Source organism: Blennius ocellaris (genome assembly GCF_963422515.1).
Source record: "Blennius ocellaris genome assembly, chromosome: 23".
NCBI lineage: Eukaryota > Metazoa > Chordata > Actinopteri > Blenniiformes > Blenniidae > Blennius > Blennius ocellaris.
Window position 1 is genome coordinate 4,556,544 of NC_137672.1, and position 24,128 is coordinate 4,580,671.

General features: G+C 50.4%; 2 protein-coding genes across 2 annotated transcripts; one reads left to right on the forward strand and one right to left on the reverse strand.

Moving 5' to 3' along the window:
- Positions 1 to 2,894: 2,894 nt before the first annotated feature.
- On the reverse strand, positions 2,895 to 5,245 carry med11 (mediator complex subunit 11). The gene is made up of 3 exons (XM_080518918.1): positions 5,117 to 5,245; positions 3,576 to 3,706; positions 2,895 to 3,058 (listed from the first exon to the last, which is right to left on the reverse strand). The coding sequence occupies exons 1-3, from the start codon at positions 5,184 to 5,186 to the stop codon at positions 2,903 to 2,905; spliced, it is 357 nt and encodes a 118-aa protein (XP_080375044.1). The 5' UTR covers positions 5,187 to 5,245; the 3' UTR covers positions 2,895 to 2,902.
- Positions 5,246 to 5,428: 183 nt separating this feature from the next.
- On the forward strand, positions 5,429 to 22,566 carry pelp1 (proline, glutamate and leucine rich protein 1; the record flags this gene model as incomplete). The annotated part of the gene is given in 19 exon segments (XM_080519350.1): positions 5,429 to 5,603; positions 6,029 to 6,093; positions 6,333 to 6,438; positions 9,241 to 9,390; positions 10,294 to 10,365; positions 10,526 to 10,585; positions 10,662 to 10,951; positions 11,567 to 11,654; positions 11,748 to 11,836; positions 13,124 to 13,237; positions 15,078 to 15,228; positions 15,308 to 15,458; positions 16,752 to 16,807; positions 16,957 to 17,087; positions 17,269 to 17,371; positions 17,971 to 19,448; positions 19,450 to 19,531; positions 21,004 to 21,132; positions 22,474 to 22,566. Coding segments are annotated over 19 exon segments (3,546 nt in total). The 5' UTR covers positions 5,429 to 5,465.
- Between the last annotated feature and the right edge of the window lie 1,562 nt (positions 22,567 to 24,128).

Genomic DNA, 24,128 nt, shown 5'->3' on the forward strand with positions numbered 1-24,128 from the left:
TTACGATTTATATCTGAAAGATAATCTGGTACCCCTTTGGAATATCATTCCAAAATATATTTTATATTGTGTTGCCTAAATTTTCTTTTATTTTGTACTTATAAATCCTTTAAATTATGTAATTACCATAAACTGACGGTCTACGCAGAGTCACTACACATGGAATAATATGTACATCCCAGTACTATAGTTTCCACCAGTGAGGACAGTCTACCCTATCTCTAAAGGTTAACTGAGCTCCTCCCCCTATCTCTAAGGGTGACTGAGCTCCTCACCCTATCTCTAAGGGTGACTGAGCTCCTCACCCTATCTCTAAGGGTGACTGAGCTCCTCACCCTATCTCTAAGGGTGACTGAGCTCCTCACCCTATCTCTAAGGGTGACTGAGCTCCTCACCCTATCTCTAAGGGTGACTGAGCTCCTCACCCTATCTCTAAGGGTGACTGAGCTCCTCACCCTATCTCTAAGGGTACGCCCAGCCACCCTACGGAGGAAGCTCATTTCAGCCGCTTGTATCCGGGATCTGGTTCTTTCGGTCATGACCCATAGCTCATGACCATAGGTGAGGGTAGGAACGAAGATCGACTGGTAAATCGAGAGCTTTGCTTTTTGGCTCAGCTCCTTCTTCACCATGACGGACCGATACAACGTCTACAAAACTGCAGACGTCGATCCACCTCTCAATCTCACGCTCCATCTTCCCCCCACTCGTGAACAAGACCCCGAGATACTGGAACTCCTCCACTTGGGACAAGGGTACTCCACCGGTCGGTCGGCTATAAAGCCAGTTAATGTAAATTTAAATGATATCAGGCAGTGATCGGACAACAGAGGGCTGTGGGGAAAAGCCGTTAATTGATCAATGTCAACACCGTAATTGAGGACAAGATCGAGCGCGTGATTGAGATAACGAGTGCGTTCATTCCTCTTCTGTGAAAATCCAATTGTGTCCAGTAATGAGTTAAATGCCATGTTAAGGCTATCATGGTCAACATCTACATGAATAATTAAGTCACCCACTATGATGACTTTATCTGAGCTCAGTACTAAAGAAGAGAGAAAGTCTGAGAATTCAGACAGAAATTCAGAGTATGGTCCAGGAGGACGGTACCCTATGACAAGTAGAACTGGCTGCTGGGTTTTTCGGTCAGAATGCATCAGATTTAGTGAGAATTTCAGAGGATTTCTGGTTAGTTTTAGGTCTGAGATCGATCAGTACACTAGAGTTATAAACAGATGCTACTCCTCCTTTTATGTCATTTTATGACTATTTAACAGTCTACATTTAGTTGTTGTGGGACTCTGTTTACCCATGGGAGCAGTTTAGATTTTCTATCAGATTCCTGTTTCACTCCTCTCCTATGGGATTCTTCTTGTCTTTGGTAAAATGGTGGTAGAACAGAAACAGTCTCCACATGAACGATTTGGATGTTAGAGGGGGAGAGAGTTTAGTTGTGAGAACACAGATGGTGAGGACGTAATTGAGAGGAAAAGACAGTGGGGCGTTATCCTGGGATCCTCTGTGAGGCTAAACAGCGCCATCTACTGTCCCATGGCCTCCTCTGTGGACAAAGAAGGAATCGCTCCAATCCGATCTGGATGGAGGAAAAAGATGGAGTTATGTTTTATTTTACACCCAGATTTATCTTTGGGTTATTTTTGCTTTTACATTCATGTTACAACCAACAATAACGACAGAGCCTTTCTTTGATTTGAAATGAATCGTTTATAAAAAAGAAAAAAGAAAAAAAAAGGAACATTTTATAACATAAAACCTATTTCAAACAAAGAAAACAAAAATATTTAAAAAAATTTTATTGGTCAAAGAAAACAATGTACTGACAAGAGACCGCCTCTCTCTCTGTCTGTCCCTCCCTCCCTCTGTCTTGTCTCTCTCCCTCTCTCAGTCTTTCTGTCTCTCAGTCTCTTCCTCAGTCTCACTTTCTGGAATCAAGCTTTTCCATCATCAGGAAACTGTGGGAGCTTTTTACTGCAGTCAGCAGAGACAGAAGAATGAACAAGAAGAAAAACCCAGAATTCACAAACAGATTTATTCACTAGAGAAACAAAACTTTTCATCATGTTGATTCTTCCAGGATCCTGAGAGTCCAGAGTTTGTGGTGGATCGGAGTGGTGGATCAGAGCGGTGGTGGATCAGAGTGGTGGATCAGAGCGGTGGTGGATCAGAGTGGTGGATCAGAGCGGTGGTGGATCAGAGTGGTGGATCAGAGCGGTGGATCAGAGCGGTGGATCAGAGCGGTGGTGGATCAGAGCGGTGGTGGATCAGAGTGGTGGGGTGGATCGGAGCGGTGGATCAGAGCGGTGGTGGATCAGAGCGGTGGATCGGAGCGGTGGTGGATCATAGCGGTGGATCATAGCGGTGGTGGATCGGAGCGGTGGTGGATCAGAGCGGTGGTGGATCAGAGCGGTGGATCGGAGCGGTGGTGGATCATAGCGGTGGACCAGAGCGGTGGTGGATCGGAGCGGTGGTGGATCGGAGCGGTGGTGGATCAGAGCAGTGGATCGGAGCGGTGGTGTCCCAGAGCGGTGGTGGATCAGAGTGGTGGATCAGAGCAGTGGATCGGAGCGGTGGTGTCCCAGAGCGGTGGTGGATCAGAGTGGTGGATCAGAGCGGTGGTGGATCAGAGCGGTGGTGGATCGGAGCGGTGGTGGATCGGAGCGGTGGTGGATCAGAGTGGTGGATCAGAGCGGTGGTGGATCGGAGCGGTGGTGGATCGGAGCGGTGGTGGATCAGAGCGGTGGATCAGAGCGGTGGTGGATCAGGGTGGTGGATCAGAGCGGTGGATCAGGGTGGTGGATCGGAGCGGTGGTGGATCAGAGCGGTGGATCAGAGCGGTGGTGGATCAGAGCGGTGGATCAGAGCGCTAGCGGAGGTTCTGCCCTCAGGCCTGCTGCGCTGGCGGCTGCTCCAGCATCAGCTCACAGGTCCGGCCCAGCTCCCCCAGCTTGACCTTGGCGTACTCGGCCCGGTTCAGAGCCATCTGACAGTCCTTCCTGGACGAGTAGGTGGAGCCTTCATGAGGTTGACCTGTCGCCACCTGGTGGAGAGATGAGGCGGCACAGTGAGACGCAATACAAGGCAGAGCCGAGGATTTTCACTCCTTCATTTGGTTGCGTGGTATTAATGTTCACTTTAGAGACCGGACCAAACCATGTGTACAATGAAGATGAAGAGGACGACTGGTGAAGATGAAGAGTAAAGAGAGTACAGAGTGGAGAGTACAGACAGTACATAGTAGAGAGTACAGACGGTACAGACAGTACAAAGAGTACAGAGAGTATAGACTAGAGTACAGACAGTACAGACAGTACAGAGAGTATAGAGCAGAGTACAGACGGTAAAGACGGTACAGAGAGTATAGAGAGTATAGAGCAGAGTACAGACGGTACAAACAGTACAGAGAGTATAGAGAGTATAGAGCAGAGTACAGACAGTACAGAGAGTACAGAGAATATAGAGTAGAGTACAGACGGTACAAACAGTACAGAGAGTATAGAGCAGAGTACAGACAGTACAGAGAGTACAGACAGTACAGAGAGTATAGAGAGCTTCACCTGGGTGAGGTATCTGATCTGGGAGCTCAGCTCGTTCTCCACCCTGCTGATGGAACTCTGGAACTGCACCAGCTGTCTGTCCAGGAAGCTGGCGTTGTGTTTGTCTTTGGAAAGTTCGAGAATGATGTTTCCTGCAAACACACCAAGAAACACTGAGAGGTGGTACAGAAAAAACACTGCCTGAGTCACTGCCTGAGTCACTGATCGACTACCTGAGTCGCTGCCTGAGTCACTGATCTACTATCTGAGTCACTGATCTACTATCTGAGCCACTGTCTGAGTCACTGATCTGCTACCTGAGTCACTGCCTGAGTCACTGATGTACTATCTGAGTCACTGCCTGAGTCATTGATCTACTACCTAAGTCACTGATCTAATACCTGAGTCACTGATCTACTACCTGAGTCACTGCCTGAGTCATTGATCTACTACCCGAGTCACTGCCTGAGTCATTTATCTACTACCTAAGTCACTGATCGAATACCTGAGTCACTGATCTACTACCTGAGTCACTGCCTGAGTCATTGATCTACTACCCGATTCACTGCCTGAGTCACTGATCTACTACCTGAGTCTCTGCCTGAGTCATTGATCTACTACCGAATCACTGTCTGAGTCACTGATCTACTACCTGAGTCACTGCATGGGTCACTGATCTACGACCTGAGGCACTGATCTACTACCTGAGTCACTGCCTGAGTCACTGATGTACTACCTGAGGCACTGATCTACTACTTGAGTCACTGCCTGAGTCACTGATCTACGACCTAAGTCACTACCTGAGTCTCTGCCTGAGTCATTGATCTACTACCTGAGTCACTGCATGGGTCACTGATCTACTACCTGAGTCACTGATCTACTACCTAAGTCACTGCCTGAGTCACTGTCTGAGCCACTGCCTGATTCACTGATCTACTGCCTGGCTCACTACCTGATTCATTGATCTACTACCTGAGTCTCTGCCTGAGTCACTGATCTATTAACTGAGTCACTGCCTGATTCACTGATCTACTACCTGAGTCACTACCTGAGCCACTGCCTGAGTCACTGATCCACTGCCTGATTCACTTTACTAGCAGGTGGCTAGCAAAGCAGTGTTAGCACTGGGCTAGCAAAGCATAGTTAGCACTGTACGAACAGATGGCTAGCAAAGCAGAGTCAGCCCAGCAGTCTACAGAACAATAGTCAACAGTCTACAGTAAACAGTCTACAGACCAATAGTCAACCTTCTACAGAATAACAGCCTACAGAATAACAACCTGCAGACCAACAGCCTACAGATGAACAGTTTAAAGACCAACAGTCCAAAACTCTACAGACCAACAGTCTGCAGTTCAACAGCCTGCAGACCAACAGTCTTCAGAATAAGATTTGACAGACCAATAGTCAACATTCTACAGAATAACAGTCTACAGATCAACAATCTACAGTCCAACTGTCTGCAGACCAATAGTCTACTGTTTAACAGTCCATCAGTCTGAAGTTCAACAGTCTTCAGACCGACAGTCTACAGTTTGACGGTCTACAGACTGTCTTCTCACCAGCACACTGCAGGACCATAGCAATCTCCTTCTCCACGTCCTCCAGAGCTCGGAGACGCTCGTTGGCCATCCTGGACCTGGACCTGGACCTGGACCTGGACCTGGACCCGGACCCGGACCTGAAGGCACAAAACTGGACCGCTGTGTCGGGAGTAACTCCCGGAGTAACGCAGGCAACGACTGTCAGCAGGACTTCCCGGAGTAACGTAGGTAACGACAGTCCGAGCAGGAACTCACGGAGTAACGCAGGTAACGACAGTCACAACAGTATCTGCGCACGCCGGCCGCCGCAGCACAAAGAGCTGACGTCAAACCGTCGCACCGTGATGACGTAGACGACACACACAACATGGCTGCTTCGTGGCTGCATGGACCGTCGGTGCTGCGGCTCACCGAAGGGCTGGTGTCGGTTCTGAAAGAGCAGCGGCCCGAACATGTTCCGGCCCTGCTGGCCTGCTACCGGGAGCACGGAGCCTTCAGTTCTCAGGTACCGGGGGGGTTACGGTCCTGTGGGGGGAGGACGAGGAGACGGAGGGTTACGGTCCTGCGGGGGGAGGGATGCAACGATCCAGGGTTTTTCACTTCCAATCCAATACACGATACCGCTACTGTTCCGATACTGGAGTTGCTTGCTTTAATATTATTATTATTGTTATTATTATTATTATTATTATTATTATTATTGTTGTTGTTTTTCTATGAGGCAGTAATAGACTCGTCTCTACAGTAAAGTATGGAATGTAGGACTGTTTGCATGTTTTCTCTCTTCAGACAACTTGAGGTTACTATAAAGTCAGGAGAGGAAGCAGTACAAAGTACTTTTGACAACAGAGGACCAGACCCTGGTCCTCCGGATCTCTGGTCCTCAAGGTCTCCAGGTCTCCAGACTGACCCGTCTGTTCTTGTCTGCAGGGCTCTGGGGGACTGGAGGGTCTGGTCGGGTTCAGCAACGCCAAACTGGGATCAAGCAAAACCAGGTGAGACTGAAAAACCAGGTGAGACCTGCAGGTCCACCAGGCCGCCTCGCAGGTCCACTCGTAGGGATTTTCCAGCAGAGCACACACACACACACACACACACACACACACACACACACACACACACACACACACACACACACACACACACACACACACACACACGCTCTTAATAACTGCTTTGGAAATTGTACTAAAAATAACTCTTTACTCCCCCCCCCCGGTCCCTGGGTCTGCAGGTTCCAGGGCCTGTGCCTGCTCTCCATGCTGGTTAAAGACAGTTCCAGCGAGGTTTTCCAGCAGCAGTGTGTTTCATGGCTTCGCTCGCTGCAGCAGATCATCCAGGTACCTGAGTGGGGTCCAGTTGTGGGGTTCCTCAGGGTCCAGTTGTGGGGTTCCTCAGGGACCAGTTGTGGGACTCCTGCTCTTCTCATTTCCTCTCAGCGTCCTCTTCTTGCTAAGTGTTGTGAGAAGGAGGCGTCAGGTTTCTGTGGCTGCAGGTAGAGGTCTGCCACTCAGACTGTCCACAGCGACTCGCTGCTGCCCCCTGCTGTGCAGAACAGCTGCAGGTTCTATGTGGACGTTTCACAGCAGGAGTGTCCAAACTCCGGCCCGCGGACCAACCGCAGCCCGCCGTTCATTTTGAGTTGGCCGCAGATAATTCCAATGATATCCTGAGATTTTGTCCAAAGAATGAACTCTGCTTGGCGCCACAGGTTCAGGCAGCGAAGCTCCAGACGTCATTGAAAAAGACGTCAGATTAAATATTTCAGGGTTTGTTCAGTAGAACCTGGAACCATGGAACCCGGTAAGAACAGACCAATGGTGGAGCACCGAGAGCTTCACCTCTTAACACGTTAATGAGGGACGGCCTCCAGCAGGGGGCGCTGCTGTGAAGTTTACTTCAGTCCAACATGAGACCAGTTGGACCAGAACGGACCACTGAAGGTTCTAATCCACCAAACCTCTGAGCAACACGTATATATAGTATTTATAGCACTTTGATTTAGAGTATTTAGTTGTCCAGAATGTAGTATTCAATAGTCCACAACACGGTACAATGCACCATTTTAGATCTGCTTTTTCAAAATCTTATATTGCATTTTATGATTGTATAATAATAACAAAAAATATATATTTGGGCCCCGTCAAAATAATCCATGTGGGGCAAGATCTTAATGGTGGTGTTGTTCCTGGTGGTGTTGTTTCTGGTGGTGTTGTTCCTGGTGAGGAAGTTCCTGGTGGTGTTGTTCCTGGTGAGGAAGTTCCTGGTGGTGTTGTTCCTGGTGGTGTTGTTCCTGGTGATGATGTTCCTGGTGGTGTTGTTCCTGGTGGGGTTGTTTCTGGTGTTTTTTCCTTTTGAGGATGTTCCTGGTGATGATGTTCCTGGTGAGGAAGTTCCTGGTGGTGTTGTTCCTGGTGGTGGTGTTCCTGGTGTTTTTTCCTTTTGAGGAGGTTCCTGGTGTTTTTTCCTTTTGAGGATGTTCCTGGTGTTTTTTTCCTGGTGATGATGTTCCTGGTGTTTTTTCCCGGTGATGATGTTCCTGGTGTTTTTTCCTTTTGAGGATGTTCCTGGTGTTTTTTCCTGGTGATGATGTTCCTGGTGTTTTTTCCTGGTGATGATGTTCCTGGTGATGATGTTCCTGGTGTTTTGTCCTGGTGATGATGTTCCTGGTGTTTTTTCCTTTTGAGGAGGTTCCTGGTGTTTTTTCCTTTTGAGGAGGTTCCTGGTGTTTTTTCCTTTTGAGGATGTTCCTGGTGTTTTTTTTCCTGGTGATGATGTTCCTGGTGTTTTTTCCTGGTGATGATGTTCCTGGTGTTTTTTCCCGGTGATGATGTTCCTGGTGTTTTTTCCTTTTGAGGATGTTCCTGGTGTTTTTTCCTGGTGATGATGTTCCTGGTGTTTTTTCCTGGTGATGATGTTCCTGGTGTTTTGTCCTGGTGATGATGTTCCTGGTGTTTTTTCCTGGTGATGATGTTCCTGGTGTTTTTTCCTTTTGAGGATGTTCCTGGTGTTTTTTCCTGGTGATGATGTTCCTGGTGTTTTTTCCTGGTGATGATGTTCCTGGTGATGATGTTCCTGGTGTTTTGTCCTGGTGATGATGTTCCTGGTGTTTTTTCCTTTTGAGGATGTTCCTGGTGATGATGTTCCTGGTGAGGATGTTCCTGGTGATGATGTTCCTGGTGAGGATGTTCCTGGTCTTTTGTCCTGGTGATGATGTTCCTGGTGTTTTTTCCTTTTGAGGATGTTCCTGGTGAGGATGTTCCTGGTGAGGATGTTCCTGGTCTTTTGTCCTGGTGATGATGTTCCTGGTGTTTTTTCCTTTTGAGGATGTTCCTGGTGAGGATGTTCCTGGTGAGGATGTTCCTGGTCTTTTGTCCTGGTGATGATGTTCCTGGTGTTTTTTCCTTTTGAGGATGTTCCTGGTGTTTTTTCCTGGTGATGATGTTCCTGGTGTTTTTTCCTGGTGATGATGTTCCTGGTGTTTTTTCCTGGTGATGATGTTCCTGGTGTTTTTTCCTGGTGATGATGTTCCTGGTGTTTTTTCCTGGTGATGATGTTCCTGGTGTTTTTTCCTTTTGAGGATGTTCCTGGTGTTTTTTCCTGGTGATGATGTTCCTGGTGTTTTTTCCTGGTGATGATGTTCCTGGTGTTTTTTCCTGGTGATGATGTTCCTGGTGATGATGTTCCTGGTGTTTTGTCCTGGTGATGATGTTCCTGGTGTTTTTTCCTGGTGATGATGTTCCTGGTGTTTTTTCCTTTTGAGGATGTTCCTGGTGTTTTTTCCTGGTGATGATGTTCCTGGTGTTTTTTCCTGGTGATGATGTTCCTGGTGTTTTTTCCTGGTGATGATGTTCCTGGTGATGATGTTCCTGGTGTTTTGTCCTGGTGATGATGTTCCTGGTGTTTTTTCCTTTTGAGGATGTTCCTGGTGATGATGTTCCTGGTGAGGATGTTCCTGGTCTTTTGTCCTGGTGATGATGTTCCTGGTGTTTTTTCCTTTTGAGGATGTTCCTGGTGAGGATGTTCCTGGTGAGGATGTTCCTGGTCTTTTGTCCTGGTGATGATGTTCCTGGTGTTTTTTCCTTTTGAGGATGTTCCTGGTGTTTTGTCCTGGTGATGATGTTCCTGGTGTTGTTCTGCAGTCCCAGGCTCCTGTTCAGACCATCCAGCTGGCCGTCAGCGTGTTGAAGGACGTGCTGCAGTACTCCTCCCAGCTGTCGGAGCTCTCCAGGGAGGTGGGGCTGAACTCCGTCCTGGGAATCCTCACGTCTCTCATGGGCCTCAAGGCGGAGGTGAGAAGCCTGTTCACCGTGTTCTCCGTGTTCATGTTCTCCGTGTTCATGTTCTCCGTGTTCATGTTCTCCAGCTTCATGTTCTCCAGCTTCATGTTCTCCGTGTTCATGTTCTCCATCTTCATGTTCTCCATCTTCATGTTCTCCGTGTTCATGTTCTCCGTGTTCATGTTCTCCATCTTCATGTTCTCCGTGTTCATGTTCTCCATCTTCATGTTCTCTTAATCATGTTCTCCAGCTTCATGTTCTCCAGCTTCATGTTCTCCGTGTTCATGTTCTCCATCTTCATGTTCTCCATCTTCATGTTCTCCCGCTTCACGTTCTCCATCTTCATGTTCTCCATCTTCATGTTCTCCCGCTTCATGTTCTCCGTGTTCATGTTCTCCGTGTTCATGTTCTCCATCTTCATGTTCTCCGTGTTCATGTTCTCCATCTTCATGTTCTCCATCTTCATGTTCTCCATCTTCATGTTCTCCCGCTTCATGTTCTCCATCTTCATGTTCTCCATCTTCATGTTCTCCGTGTTCATGTTCTCCATCTTCATGTTCTCCGTGTTCATGTTCTCCATCTTCATGTTCTCCATCTTCATGTTCTCCATCTTCATGTTCTCCTAATCATGTTCTCCATCTTCATGTTCTCCATTTTCATGTTCTCCTAATCATGTTCATTTTCACCATGTTCATGCAGTTTAATGTGTAAATTAAAGCTGAAACTCTAGTAACTAACAGGAAACCTTGTAGGTTCTTAAATTAGAGCGAGAAAAAACACAACCAGAACCCACCAGAACCCATCAGAACCCTCTAGAACAGACCCGGGTGGCTTCACTCTGGTGTTGTGGTGACTTCAGATCAGAACCAGTGTGAACGTGACTGATGGTAGAAACTGTCTCTGTTCTGCTCTCAGTGTGAACTTCCAGCCATGGAGGGGATGACTGCCTGTATGACCTTCTACCCTCGAGCCTGCGGCTCCCTGAGGGTGAGACACACACACACACACACACACACACACACACACACACACACACACACACACACACACACACACACACACACACACACACACACACACACACACACACACACACACACACTTCGTGTGGCCTGGCGCTGATGGATGGGCTGATGTTGTGTTCCAGGACAAGCTGGGAGCTTACATCCTGTCCAAGATGGACAGCACCAACAGGAAAACACAAGAGGTGAGTTCTCCTCACACCGTGAGCCGCAGTGACCTCTGACCCCTGACCCTGACCCCGACCCTCCGTCCTGCTCCAGCTGGCCTGTCAGTGTTTCGGTCGGTTGCCCTGCCTGGGCGGTCTGCTGGACCGGGGGCTCGGCGCCGGCCGGGCAGAGGCCTGGACCAACCAGATCCACTCCCTGCTGGCCTCGGCCAATGAGCTGTTGGCGCAGATCTACCAAGGAGCGGAACCGGACGGGGCGCTGCAGTACCCGGGCCCCGGCCTGGAGCTGCCCTTCCCCCACCTGGACCAAACAGACCCCCTGCTGCTGCTGCAGCTGCTGCACAGATACACTGCAGTGTGCCTGGCTCTGAAATACACGCTCAGGTACCACACACGCACACACACACACACACACACACACACACACACACACACACACACACACACACTGACCAGCTGGCCAGCCTCCCCTGGTCTATAGAATGAAAGCTGAAGTCGGGTTCTATTGATAATCTGAAGATGTGATTGACGGGTCTGTGATTGATGGGCGTGTGATTGATGGGCGTGTGATTGACGGGCGTGTGATTGACGGGCGTGTGATTGACGGGCGTGTGATTGACGGGCGTGTGATTGACGGGCGTGTGATTGATGGGCGTGTGATTGACGGGTCTGTGATTGACGGGTCTGTGATTGACGGGCGTGTGATTGACGGGCGTGTGATTGACAGGTCTGTGATTGATGGGCGTGTGATTGATGGGCGTGTGATTGATGGGCGTGTGATTGACGGGTCTGTGATTGATGGGCGTGTGATTGACGGGTCTGTGATTGACGGGTCTGTGATTGACGGGTCTGGGATTGATGGGCGTGTGATTGATAGGCGTGTGATTGATGGGCGTGTGATTGATGGGCGTGTGACAGCGTTGGGCAGTGAGAAACCACCAGACTGAGTTGAAGCTTTAACCTGCATGAAGTTTGTCTCCCGGTGTGTTTGTCCCTCAGAGTGGATCCAGCGACGGCCGTCCGCCTCCCGGCCAGGAGGATCCTCAACGTGGTGTGCAGAGCGCTGGCCGTCAGCTCCAAGAGCATCGTGAGTACACGCGCGCACACACACACACACACACACAGACAGACACACACACACACACACTGAAGTGTTCCGCTTGTCTCTTGTCTGCATCAGAATCTAACTGGAGACGGAAGCCTGAAGCTTCTGGTTCTTCCTGCAATACACACCAACACACTGGAGGTCCTGGCTGCTCTCATCACATCGTGAGTAGACACACACACGCACACGCACACGCACACGCACACACACACACACACTGATCCTAAAGAAGCCAGGTACCTTCAGAAGGTGTGTTAAAACGGCAGAGATTTCAAGTGAAGTTAAATCTGCAAGCAGCCTTGATGGGGACGTCGCTCCCTGGACTGGATTTGGGTTCGGCCCAATCCTGGCCTCTGGCCCCGTTAAATATTGATCACATTTTAAAAAAAATTAGGGTTTTGGTGTAATGTTTATGGAATGTTATGGTTCATTACGTTACGTTATGGAATGTTACATTATGGAATGTTACATTATGATCACTACATTACATTATGGAATGTTACGTTACGTTATAGATCATAGTGTTACGTTATCGATCGTTACATTGTGGAATGTTACGTTACGTTATAGATCATTGTGTTACGTTATCGATCGTTACATTGTGGAATGTTACGTTACGTTATAGATCATTATGTTACGTTATCGATCGTTACATTGTGGAATGTTACGTTGTGGAATATTACGTTATGAATTTTACATTATAGAATGTTGCGTTATGTTACGCTACATTGTGGAATGTTACCTTACACTATGGAATGTTATGTTATGGAATATGTTATCGATCGTTACATTATAGATTGTTACATTATTAGTGGAACGTCATGGTATGTTACATGATGGAATTTTACTTTGCGTTATAGAGTGTTATGGATCATTACATTGTGTTATCGATCGTTACATTGTGGAATGTTGCGTTATGGTTCGTTACGTTATGGATCGTTATGGAACGTTACGGATTGTTATGGAATGTTGCGTTATAGAATGTTATGTTATAGGATGTTGTGTTATGGATTGTTGCATTATGGAACATTACGATACGTGACATTATGGAATGTTGTGTTATGGATACGTTATGCGTAATGAATGTTGCCGAGAGCTTCACCTCTTAACACCTTAATGAGGGACGGCCTCCAGCAGGGGGCGCTGCTGTGAAGTTTACTTCAGTCCAACATGAGACCAGTTGGACCAGAACGGACCACTGAAGGTTCTAATCCACCAAACCTCTGAGCAACACGTATATATAGTGTTTATAGCAGGGCTTTGCTGTTTCACTGCATTTTACCACAACGTTTCACTAAAATGGACTTGGTGTTGAGATTGGACTTCCAGCAGCAATTGTTTGATCTTTTGAATTCTACATAATTTCATCTCACACACTGTGTACTACCACAACTAAGAAATACTTTAAAGTGTAAATACTTTACTCACACTCTCTCTCTCTATCCCCCCAGAGTACGCAGTGGTCTGGTTCAATATGCTTCAGTCCTCCAGAGGTTGTTTTCTCAGACGCTGTCGGCCTGGACGCCGCTTCCTGAAGCCAGCGTGGGGCAGCAGAGAGCCTTCAGGTAGGACACACACCTGTCTGACTGACACACACCTGTTCTGACTGACACACACCTGTCTGACTGACACACACCGGTCTGACTGACACACACCTGTTCTGACTGACACACACCTGTCTGACTGACACACACCGGTCTGACTGACACACACCTGTCTGACTGACACACACACCGGTCTGACTGACACACACACCGGTCTGACTGACACACACCTGGTCTGACTGACACACACACCGGTCTGACTGACACACACCTGTCTGACTGACACACACCAGTCTGACTGACACACACCTGTCTGACTGACACACACACCGGTCTGACTGACACACACCGGTCTGACTGACACACACCTGTCTGACTGACACACACCGGTCTGACTGACACACACCGGTCTGACTGACACACACACCGGTCTGACTGACACACACCTGTCTGACTGACACACACACACACACCTGTCTGACTGACACACATTGGTCTGACTGACACACACCGGTCTGACTGACACACACCTGGTCTGACTGACACACATTGGTCTGACTGACACACACACCTGGTCTGACTGACACACATTGGTCTGACTGACACACACCGGTCTGACTGACACACACCTGGTCTGACTGACACACACCTGTCTGACTGACACACACCGGTCTGACTGACACACACACACCGGTCTGACTGACACACACCGGTCTGACTGACACACACCTGTCTGACTGACACACACACCGGTCTGACTGACACACACCTGGTCTGACTGACACACACACCGGTCTGACTGACACACACCTGTCTGACTGACACACACCAGTCTGACTGACACACACCTGTCTGACTGACACACACACCGGTCTGACTGACACACACCGGTCTGACTGACACACACCTGTCTGACTGACACACACCGGTCTGACTGACACACACCGGTCTGACTGACACACACACCGGTCTGACTGACACACACCTGTCTGACTGACACACACACACACACCTGTCTGACTGACACACATTGGTCTGACTGACACACACCGGTCTGACTGACACACACCTGGTCTGACTGACACACATTGGTCTGACTGACACACACACCTGGTCTGACTGACACACATTGGTCTGACTGACACACACCGGTCTGACTGACACACACCTGTCTGACTGACACACACCGGTCTGACTGACACACACACACACCGGTCTGACTGACACACACACACACCGGTCTGACTGACACACACCGGTCTGACTGACACACACCTGGTCTGACTGACACACACACCGGTCTGACTGACACACACCTGTCTGACTGACACACACACCGGTCTGACTGACACACACCGGTCTGACTGACACACACCTGGTCTGACTGACACACACACCGGTCTGACTGACACACACCTGTCTGACTGACACACACCGGTCTGACTGACACACACCTGTCTGACTGACACACACACCGGTCTGACTGACACACACCGGTCTGACTGACACACACCTGTCTGACTGACACACACACCGGTCTGACTGACACACACCGGTCTGAGTGACACACACCGGTCTGACTGACACACACACCGGTCTGACTGACACACACCTGTCTGACTGACACACACCTGTCTGACTGACACACACACACACACACACCTGTCTGACTGACACACATTGGTCTGACTGACACACACCGGTCTGACTGACACACACCTGGTCTGACTGACACACATTGGTCTGACTGACACACACACCTGGTCTGACTGACACACACCGGTCTGACTGACACACACCGGTCTGACTGACACACACCGGTCTGACTGACACACACTTGTCGGTGTGTCCCTGTCCACAGCGGCGTGCGGGTCCAGGTGTATAAGACCCTGGAGCTGTGGGTGCAGGTGGGCGGCGCCTCTGCCGGCGTGTTGCAGGGCAGCCTGAGTCACTGTGAGCTGCTGTTCAACCACCTGCTGGGCGAGGCCACGCCCAGCGCCGACTCCGTCAAGGTGAGCCCCCGGCCCGGCCCGGCCCAGCCCGGCCCGGCCCGACGTCACAGAGCCTGACCTGTGCCTTGTGTCCACTCAGCTCCGGGGGGCGCTGTCGGGCGAGGTGGTCACCGGGGGGAAACCTGGACCTCGCAGGACAAAACACCTGGTCATTGCTGACGGACTGGGACCGGCCCAGAGGAAGGGGGACCTGCTGGCCAACCAGGACTCCTGCCTGTCGGCCCTCAGAGGTACGGGCTTGTGTAGTCATGTAATCAGAGTACTTCTCCCAGCACTCAGACACGTGTCAGTTACTCTCATGTAATCAGAGTACTTCTCCCAGCACTCAGACACGTGTCAGTTACTCTCATGTAATCAGAGTACTTCTCCCAGCACTCAGACACGTCCCAGTTACTCTCATGTAATCAGAGTACTTCTCCCAGCACTCAGACACGTGTTAGTTACTCTCATGTAATCGGAGTACTTCTCCCAGCACTCAGACACGTGTCAGTTACTCTCATGTAATCGGAGTACTTCTACCAGCACTCAGACACGTGTCAGTTACTCTCACGTAATCAGAGTACTTCTACCAGCACTCAGACACGTGTCAGTTACTCTCATGTTATCGGAGTACTTCTCCCAGCACTCAGACACGTGTCAGTTACTCTCATGTAATCGGAGTACTTCTACCAGCACTCAGACACGTGTCAGTTACTCTCATGTAATCAGAGTACTTCTCCCAGCACTCAGACACGTCCCAGTTACTCTCATGTAATCAGAGTACTTCTCCCAGCACTCAGACACGTGTCAGTTACTCTCATGTAATCGGAGTACTTCTCCCAGCACTCAGACACGTGTCAGTTACTCTCATGTAATCAGAGTACTTCTACCAGCACTCAGACACATGTCAGTTACTGTCATGTAATCGGAGTACTTCTACCAGCACTCAGACACGTGTCAGTTACTCTCATGTAATTGGAGTACTTCTACCAGCACTCAGACATGTGTCAGTTACTCTAATGTAATCAGAGTACTTCTACCAGCACTCAGACACATGTCAGTTACTGTCATGTAATCGGAGTACTTCTACCAGCACTCAGACACATGTCAGTTACTCTCATGTAATTGGAGTACTTCTACCAGCACTCAGACATGTGTCAGTTACTCTCATGTAATCAGAGTACTTCTCCCAGCACTCAGACACGTGTCAGTTACTCTCATGTAATTGGAGTACTTCTACCAGCACTCAGACATGTGTCAGTTACTCTCATGTAATCAGAGTACTTCTCCCAGCACTCAGACACGTGTCAGTTACTCTCATGTAATCAGAGTACTTCTCCCAGCACTCAGACACGTGTCAGTTACTCTCATGTAATTGGAGTACTTCTCCCAGCACTCAGACACGTGTCAGTTACTCTCATGTAATTGGAGTACTTCTACCAGCACTCAGACATGTGTCAGTTACTCTAATGTAATCAGAGTACTTCTACCAGAACTCAGACATATCAGTTACTCTCATGTAATCAGAGTACTTCTCTTCACAGCACTCAGATTCATCGTACTGACCAGCGGCACGCTGCTCAAGACCGACATACACAAGGTACAATCTACCGTCTGGTTTATAGAGTCGCCCCCCCCCCCCCCCCCCCGCTGGTCCTGACAGTGTGTGTGTGTGTGTGTGTGTGTGTGTGTGTGTGTGTGTGTGTGTGTGTGTGTGTGTGTGTGTGTGTGTGTGTGTGTGTCCTGCAGCGGCTCCATGACGTGGTCCTGCCGCTGTGCGTGCGCCTGCAGCAGCAGCAGTCCAGCAGTGCTGCCACCGAGACAGCAGGGGGCGTCAGTGGGCCGTACGGCAGCGCCCTCAGCAGGAGGGAACTGTACCGGTAAGGTATCACTGTTAATGACGACGGTTCCTGCAGGCTCTTCACAAGTATTTAGTACCTGAAGAAGTCTGATAAAGTTTGATGTGGGGGGTCTGGCGTGTTGCTCGGCGTGTTCAGCGTGTGAATGCTCTGACTCGTCTGCAGTGGACGGACGAGTGACGAAGACTGTGTTGTGTTCCAGGCTGCTGCTGGCTCTGGTTCTGGTCCCGTCCCCCTCTTGGCCTCCTCCTCTGTCCTGCGCCACGTCCATCCTCAGCAAAGGTCGCACGGACCGAAACCTCAAGGTGACGCCGCCACCAGGTGGCACCGTCATCACGCACACGTTTGGAAACACATTTCACTGCCAGTGCCTTACTCTCTGCCTCCACCAGAGCGCCCTCTGGTGGAGGCAGAGAGTAAAGACTGTGGTTCATGGAGCTTCATTTGGCTGCCCCCCCCCTCCCTGGAAGTCGCTAGGACACCAGTATGGTTCCGTAAGGTGGAGCTGATTGGTCAGTGATGAGCGTCTGGGCGCTCCACTGCCCCCTGGTGTCCAGACGAGGTGCGGACGCTCCTCTCAGGAACAGGAGGCGGAGCTTCAGCGGGAGCTGGACGCTGCCGTTCACTGAGAGAAAGTTTAACCTGAGTCGGAGAGAACGAGGCTCACGGCTGTAGCTCCGCCTCCTGAGCTGTGGCTCCGCCTCCTGCATTGCAGCCCCGCCTCCTGAGCTGTGGCTCCGCCTCCTGAGTTGCAGCTCCGCCTCCTGAGTTGCAGCTCCGCCTCCCGAGCTGTAGCTCCGCCTCCCGAGCAGCAACACAACTAATCACGTCACGTAGTGATGATGTCACATCCCTGCGTTCATAACCACATTGTGACGTAGTCTCTGTTCCGTTCTGTCCTCAGGTGTCGTCGTTCTGCGCCGAGGCGCTGGCGGTCTGCAACGGCCTCCTCCACCCCCGGACCCCCTCCATCTCGCTCCCCCTGCCCCCCCTCACCCTCAAGCCCTCCCCCGCTGCCCCGGTCCTGCCTCCCTCTCAGGGTCCGGCCCCCGGAATCACCCTGCCCACCCTGATGGGGAGCTCCGCCCCCGGACCCCCCTTCTCCACCCGCCACTCGCTGGGCCTGGGCCCCGGCCCCGGCTCCCTGCTGGGCTCACTGGAGAACCACCTGTCCCTGGTCCCGGGCATCCCCGGCCAGGGCGCGGCCGCGGGGGACCTGCTGCTGTCCCCCCACGCCCCCCACCAGGAGCTGGGCCCCCCCGAGGGCCAGCGGCCCGTGTTCGTGCGCTACGACAAAGAGGAGGTGGAGGACGTGGAGATCTCGCTGGACAGCGACTCTGACGACAGCGTGGTCATCGTCCCCCCAGGGATGCTGGCGGGCGACGCCCAGCAGGACGCCGCCGCCGCCGCCGCCGGCTCCCAGAGCCTGCTGTCCTCCGCCCCCGGAGACAGCGGTGGCGGCGCGCCGCCCGGGGGCGAGTCCGGGGCCCCCGCCTCGGCGGCCGCCTCCACCATAGACAGCTCCTCCCTGCATAACGACCTGGCCACGTCCTCCCCCCTCCTCGCCACCTCCACCGCCCCCGTCAACTCCTTCCCGGCCGCCGGCGCCTCCGTGGTCTCCCTGGTCCCCCCGCTGAGCTCCGGCGCGCTGGCGGCGCCCCCCGGTGGCCTGGCGGACTCGCTGGCCGGCCGGCCGCAGCTCCAGCAGATGCTAATGCAGCCCCCCCCGCCGGGCCAGCCCCCCCCCCTGGGCCTGCCCCTCCAGATGCACCAGCTGCAGAACCAGCTGGGCCCCGTGGGCCGCCACCTCCACCCGCACCCCCCGCCCCCGCCCAGCAACGAGGACTCCGCCGTCATCAACATCAACAGCACGGACGAGGAGGAGGAGGACGAGGAGGAGCTGGACGACGAGGAGGAGCTGGAGGAGGAGGAGGAGGAGGGCCTGGACGAGGACGACGAGGAGGAGGAGGTGAGCGACATCGCCGAGGACGAGTTCTACGACGGCGAGGAGTACGAGGACTACGACGAGGAGGAAGGGGAGGAGCTGGAGGAGGAGGAGGAGGAGGAGGAGGAGGAGGAGAACGGGGACATCCCTCCCCTGGAGGGGACGGAGGACAACGCCGGGGAGTCGGAGGTGGAGGAGGGCAAGGCGGGGCGAGCGGCCGCGGGCGAGGGCGGGGCCTCCGGCCCGGCGGCGGAGGGGGAGCCGGAGGGCGGCATCGAGGAGGTGCAGACCAACCGGACTCTGTTCGGCGACGACCGGATAAAGGTGCAGGAGGTGGAGAGCATTGGGGTCCTGGAGGGGGAGGAGGAGGAGGAGGGGGGCGAGGAGGATGACCCCACCATGCCGCAGATCCTGTGTGTCACCGGGGGGGCGATGGAGGAGGTGGGAGGAGGAGGAGGAGGAGGAGAAGGCGGGCTGCAGGAGGAGGCGGGGAGTTCCTGGGAAGGCGGAGCCAAACACAGTGAGCCGACCCCCCCCAGGGAGGAGCACACGGACAGTCAGCAGGTGAGAACACTGCAGACCGGGGGCGTCAAAGTCATTTTAGTCGAGGGGCCACATCCACCTGACCTCTGACCTCTGACCTCTGACCTCAAGTCAAGTGAAAAACAAGACAATGATACATTCAGGCTTCTTAACAAGTTTCAGGCAGTTTTGTTGTTTTTAATCCTAAAAATATCTTGTGTTTTTTTTAATCCAGCCCAGTAAAATACACGACATGGCCAGTGTTTTAAAGGATTTCCTTTTGCATTTGCTCGTAAAAAAAAATTATACAGACAAATCCGAAAAGGCTGGTCGCTCTGTGAAGAGCCCAGTTACACCAATAACACTTTATTTGACTCGTCTCATCAGCAGAAGATTGAATGAAAATGAGAAATAAAAGAAGCTCAGAGGAACGTTGACTTATAAGTCTGGACATAAAGTGAGAAGTTTCACTGTTCAGCTGGAGAGTGACGTTGACTACGCACTGTTATTATGACTAATATATAAAATTCATAAAAATGAATATCAAATTTTTTTTATAATATGTATTTTTTTCAGTAAGAGTATATTTTATGAAATAAAATGAAACAAGTCTAGATATAAAAGCTGTTTTCACATTCAATGCAAATCTCCATAATTTACCTTTACGCCATGAAGAAAGTTGAAATACGTTGAAATGGTAGAAATGATGTTGAGCTGGAAGATCAAATGAAGATGAAAAAAAATCCCTGAATTATCGTCTTTATTTTTAGTCGTTTTCAAAAGGACTTTCAACTCTTTGCTCAGAGGGGCTTCGAGGAAAGGCCCAACTAAAATGGCTAAAATGGGGGAAAATAGCTGAAACTGCAAGAAATCCATGGGGGGAAAAAACCGCTAGAACTGCTTTTTAAAATAAAATAAAAAGTTGATATAGACTCGTTGTTCTAAAACCGAGGTGTCAAAGTCATTTCAGTTGAGGGGCCACATCCACCTGATCTGACCTCTGACCTCTGGAGGCCCAACAAGTCCAACGTAACATATTAAACTGCAGATCTGGACAAATGTCAAAGTCTTTCCTTCTTTTGATCCTTTTATCACTGCAAGAATGTGTCAGTCTATTCTGAAATATACATATTAAAGTTAATCAGATTTTATATTTGCAAAAAAAAAACCCTCAGTCACCTGTTTCTGGATATCCTATTTTTTATTTGTGTTCACGTGTCTAAAGTATCACTTCACATAAATTGGACTCGTTGTTTTATTGTGAAAGGTGTTGCGTCATGTGACCTCCACAGACGCATTAATGTCGGGGGTCAAATGTCATTTTTGCCAATCTAGTATTTTTAGATCCGCCGGGTTCTGGCCCGCACACACACACACACACACACACACACACACACACACACACACACACACACACACACACACACACACACTGTCTCTTGGATTGTGGTGACGGTGTCGTCTGCACAGGAGGACGGGGCCGAACCCCCCCTGGACGGGGGCCAGAGCGAGGCTCCGCCCAGCAGCCTCCCGGAGCAGGAAGATCCTCCGCCAGCCTCCTCTTCATCATCGTCATCATCATCTGCAGCACAACAAGCCGTTCCGGCTGAGAGGAAGGAGGAGGACGAGGAGGGGGCAGAGGCAGCAGCTGGAGGAGGAGGAGGAGGAGGAGGAGGAGGAGGAGGAGGAGGAGGAGGGGGGAGTGATGGAGAAGAGGGGAAGGGGCTGAAGAGGAAGAGAGAGGAAGCACCGAGAGAAGAAGAAGAAGAAGAAGAAGAAGGTCAAAGCTCCGACAAGAAGAAGGTGACGATAAAACCATTAAACTACCAGTCTGATTGATCGTCTCGATCAGTGTTTTTCAACCACGAGTTTCCGCGAGATCTAGTCAGGTGTGTCCTGGGAAATGATCACATTTCACATTTTTTCTAAAAAACATTCGCTCTCACAGTCACTGTCAGCTGTGAGAGCAGTGTGTTGTAATCATGTATAAATACTGTGGCGAGCACCGCGGAAGAATTGCTCCGAGTCGAGATTCTTTCCTGCCGGTTGATCAGGCCGAGGCCCCGGTGCTTTGATCTCTCGGGACCAACACGGAAGTTGCAGTTAAGCCGACATATTAAAATATTGAGGGCGTGTAGGAAATCACTGACCAACAGCAGACGGCTCCTCAAACTCAGACCTGTTCCATTGGTCTTGAGTCCAATTGAGGTGTTGATGGATCGGTAGCGGAAAAGTGACCGTCTTGGCAGCGGTTGTTTCTGGAACAGGACAAATTCTTGCGGTGGAAACGCGAAACGTAACGGACTGTACCTGTACCTGTAGTCTGTGCTCTGGAAACGGGGCTTACCAGACCCCATACCAAAGCCCCCACTAGACCCAGACCCAGTACCGAATCCAGTACCAAACCTAGTACTCGACCCCATACCAGACCCAGTACTCCACCCAGTACCAGAGTCAGACCCAGGCCCCATACCAGACCCCGTACCAAAGCCCGTACTAGACTCAGACCCAGTACCGAATCCAGTACCAGAGTCAGACCCAGACCCAGTACCAGACCCCGTACCAAAGCCCGTACTAGACTCAGACCCAGTACCGAATCCAGTTCCAAACCTAGTACTCGACCCCATACCAGACCCAGTACTCCACCCAGTACCAGAGTCAGACCCAGGCCCCATACCAGACCCCGTACCAAAGCCCGTACTAGACTCAGACCCAGTACCAGAGTCAGACCCAGTACCAGACCCCGTACCAAAGCCCGTACTAGACTCAGACCCAGTACTAGAGTCAGACCCAGACCCAGTACCAGACCAGACCAGACCAGACCCAGACCCAGACCCAGACCAGACCCACCCCTGCCAGTGAATGTAGAAGAAGCCCTGCAGGTGATGAACTTGAAGTGGGACTCGTCAGTCATAGAGACGTTTGTTGTGAATGTTTCAGGTGGACGATGAAGCCATGGCGTCCATGTTGGCTGACTTCGTGGCGTGTCCGCCGGACGCTGAGGAAGGAGCCTCTGGGTCCGGTCGCTCGTGAACGCAGAGACGCCGCCATGGCGCCCATCCCGTCTCATTGGTCACGTTAACCTGCTGCTCCACACGCTTGTCAGTGATCTGAACGTTCAGTCGTCAATCTGGAGTCACGTTGTTTCATTTGGTTTTTTTCATCTTTCACAATAAAACATCTTTCATGAGAAACAGACGCTTTACTGATTCATGTTCTGCTGACCCGTCTGGGGAGTTCTCTATATATATATATATATATGATGTTTCTTGCTTCCTATTTTTCACTATATTTCCAGTTAACCTATTCATTGGGCCAGAACAAGTTGATCCTGACCTCTGACCTCCCAACTCGGGGCCGTTTGGTCTCAGGACTTGTGACTTGACAGAGACTAGTGACAGGACAGAGACTAGTGACAGGCCAGAGACAAGTGACAGGACAGAGACCAGTGACTGGACAGAGACTAGTGACAGGACAGAGACTAGTGACAGGACAGTGACTAGTGACAGGACAGAGACTAGTGACTGGACAGAGACAAGTGACAGGGCAGAAACTAGTGACTGGACAGAGACTACTGACTGGACAGAAACTAGTGACAGGACAGAGACTAGTGACAGGACAGAGACTAGTGACTGGACAGAGACTAGTGACGGGGCAGAAACTAGTGACTGGACAGAAACTAGTGACAGGACAGAGAGCAGGACAGTATTTCACCATACTGCGTTGTTGGTTCCTGTTTTATTCAGCTGCTTCATAAATTCACTTTGTGACCTGAAGGTTTTGACAGAATTCTTCTGAAGTGTAACGTGGAGCTTATCCAACTCGCTGTGTGGGTGTGTGTGTGTGTGGGGGGGTGTCTATGTGTGTGTGGGGGGGGTGTCTAGGTGTGTGTGTGTGGGGGGGGGGTGTCTGTGTGTGTGTGGGTGTGTGTGTGTGTGTGTGTGAGGTGTGAAGAAACCAGAGGTGAAGCAACAAAGCTGTTGGAAGTTTCAGACTGAAGAGAAGAGAAAACAAGACAAGAGAAGAGAAAAGTTCTATGAGACGCTGAAAACTCTAAACAAAAAGGTTTGTGTCCTTCTCTTTGCTATTGATCAACAAATAAAAATCCTTCTGAATGTATTTCAACGTTGAAGTGAAGCTGAACTTTTGTTATTTGAAACTTTTGTTCTGTCAATTTGTCATGAGAACTTCCTGTAAAACCTCAGAGGAACTTCTTTTAAAACCTCAGGATAACTTCTTTTAAAACCTCAAGAGAACTTCTTGCAAAACCTCAGAGGAACTTCTTTTAAAACCTCAAGAGAACTTCTTGTAAAACCTCAGAGGAACTTCTTTTAAAACCTCAGAGGAACTTCTTTTAAAACCTCAAGAGAACTTCTTGTAAAACTTCAGAGGAACTTCTTTTAAAACCTCAGAGGAACTTCTTTTAAAACCTCAAGAGAACTTCTTGTAAAACTTCAGAGGAACTTCTTTTAAAACCTCAGAGGAACTTCTTTTAAAACCTCAAGAGAACTTCTTGTAAAACTTCAGAGGAACTTCTTTTAAAACTTCAGCGGAACTTCTTTTAAAACCTCAGGAGAACTTCTTTTAAAACCTCA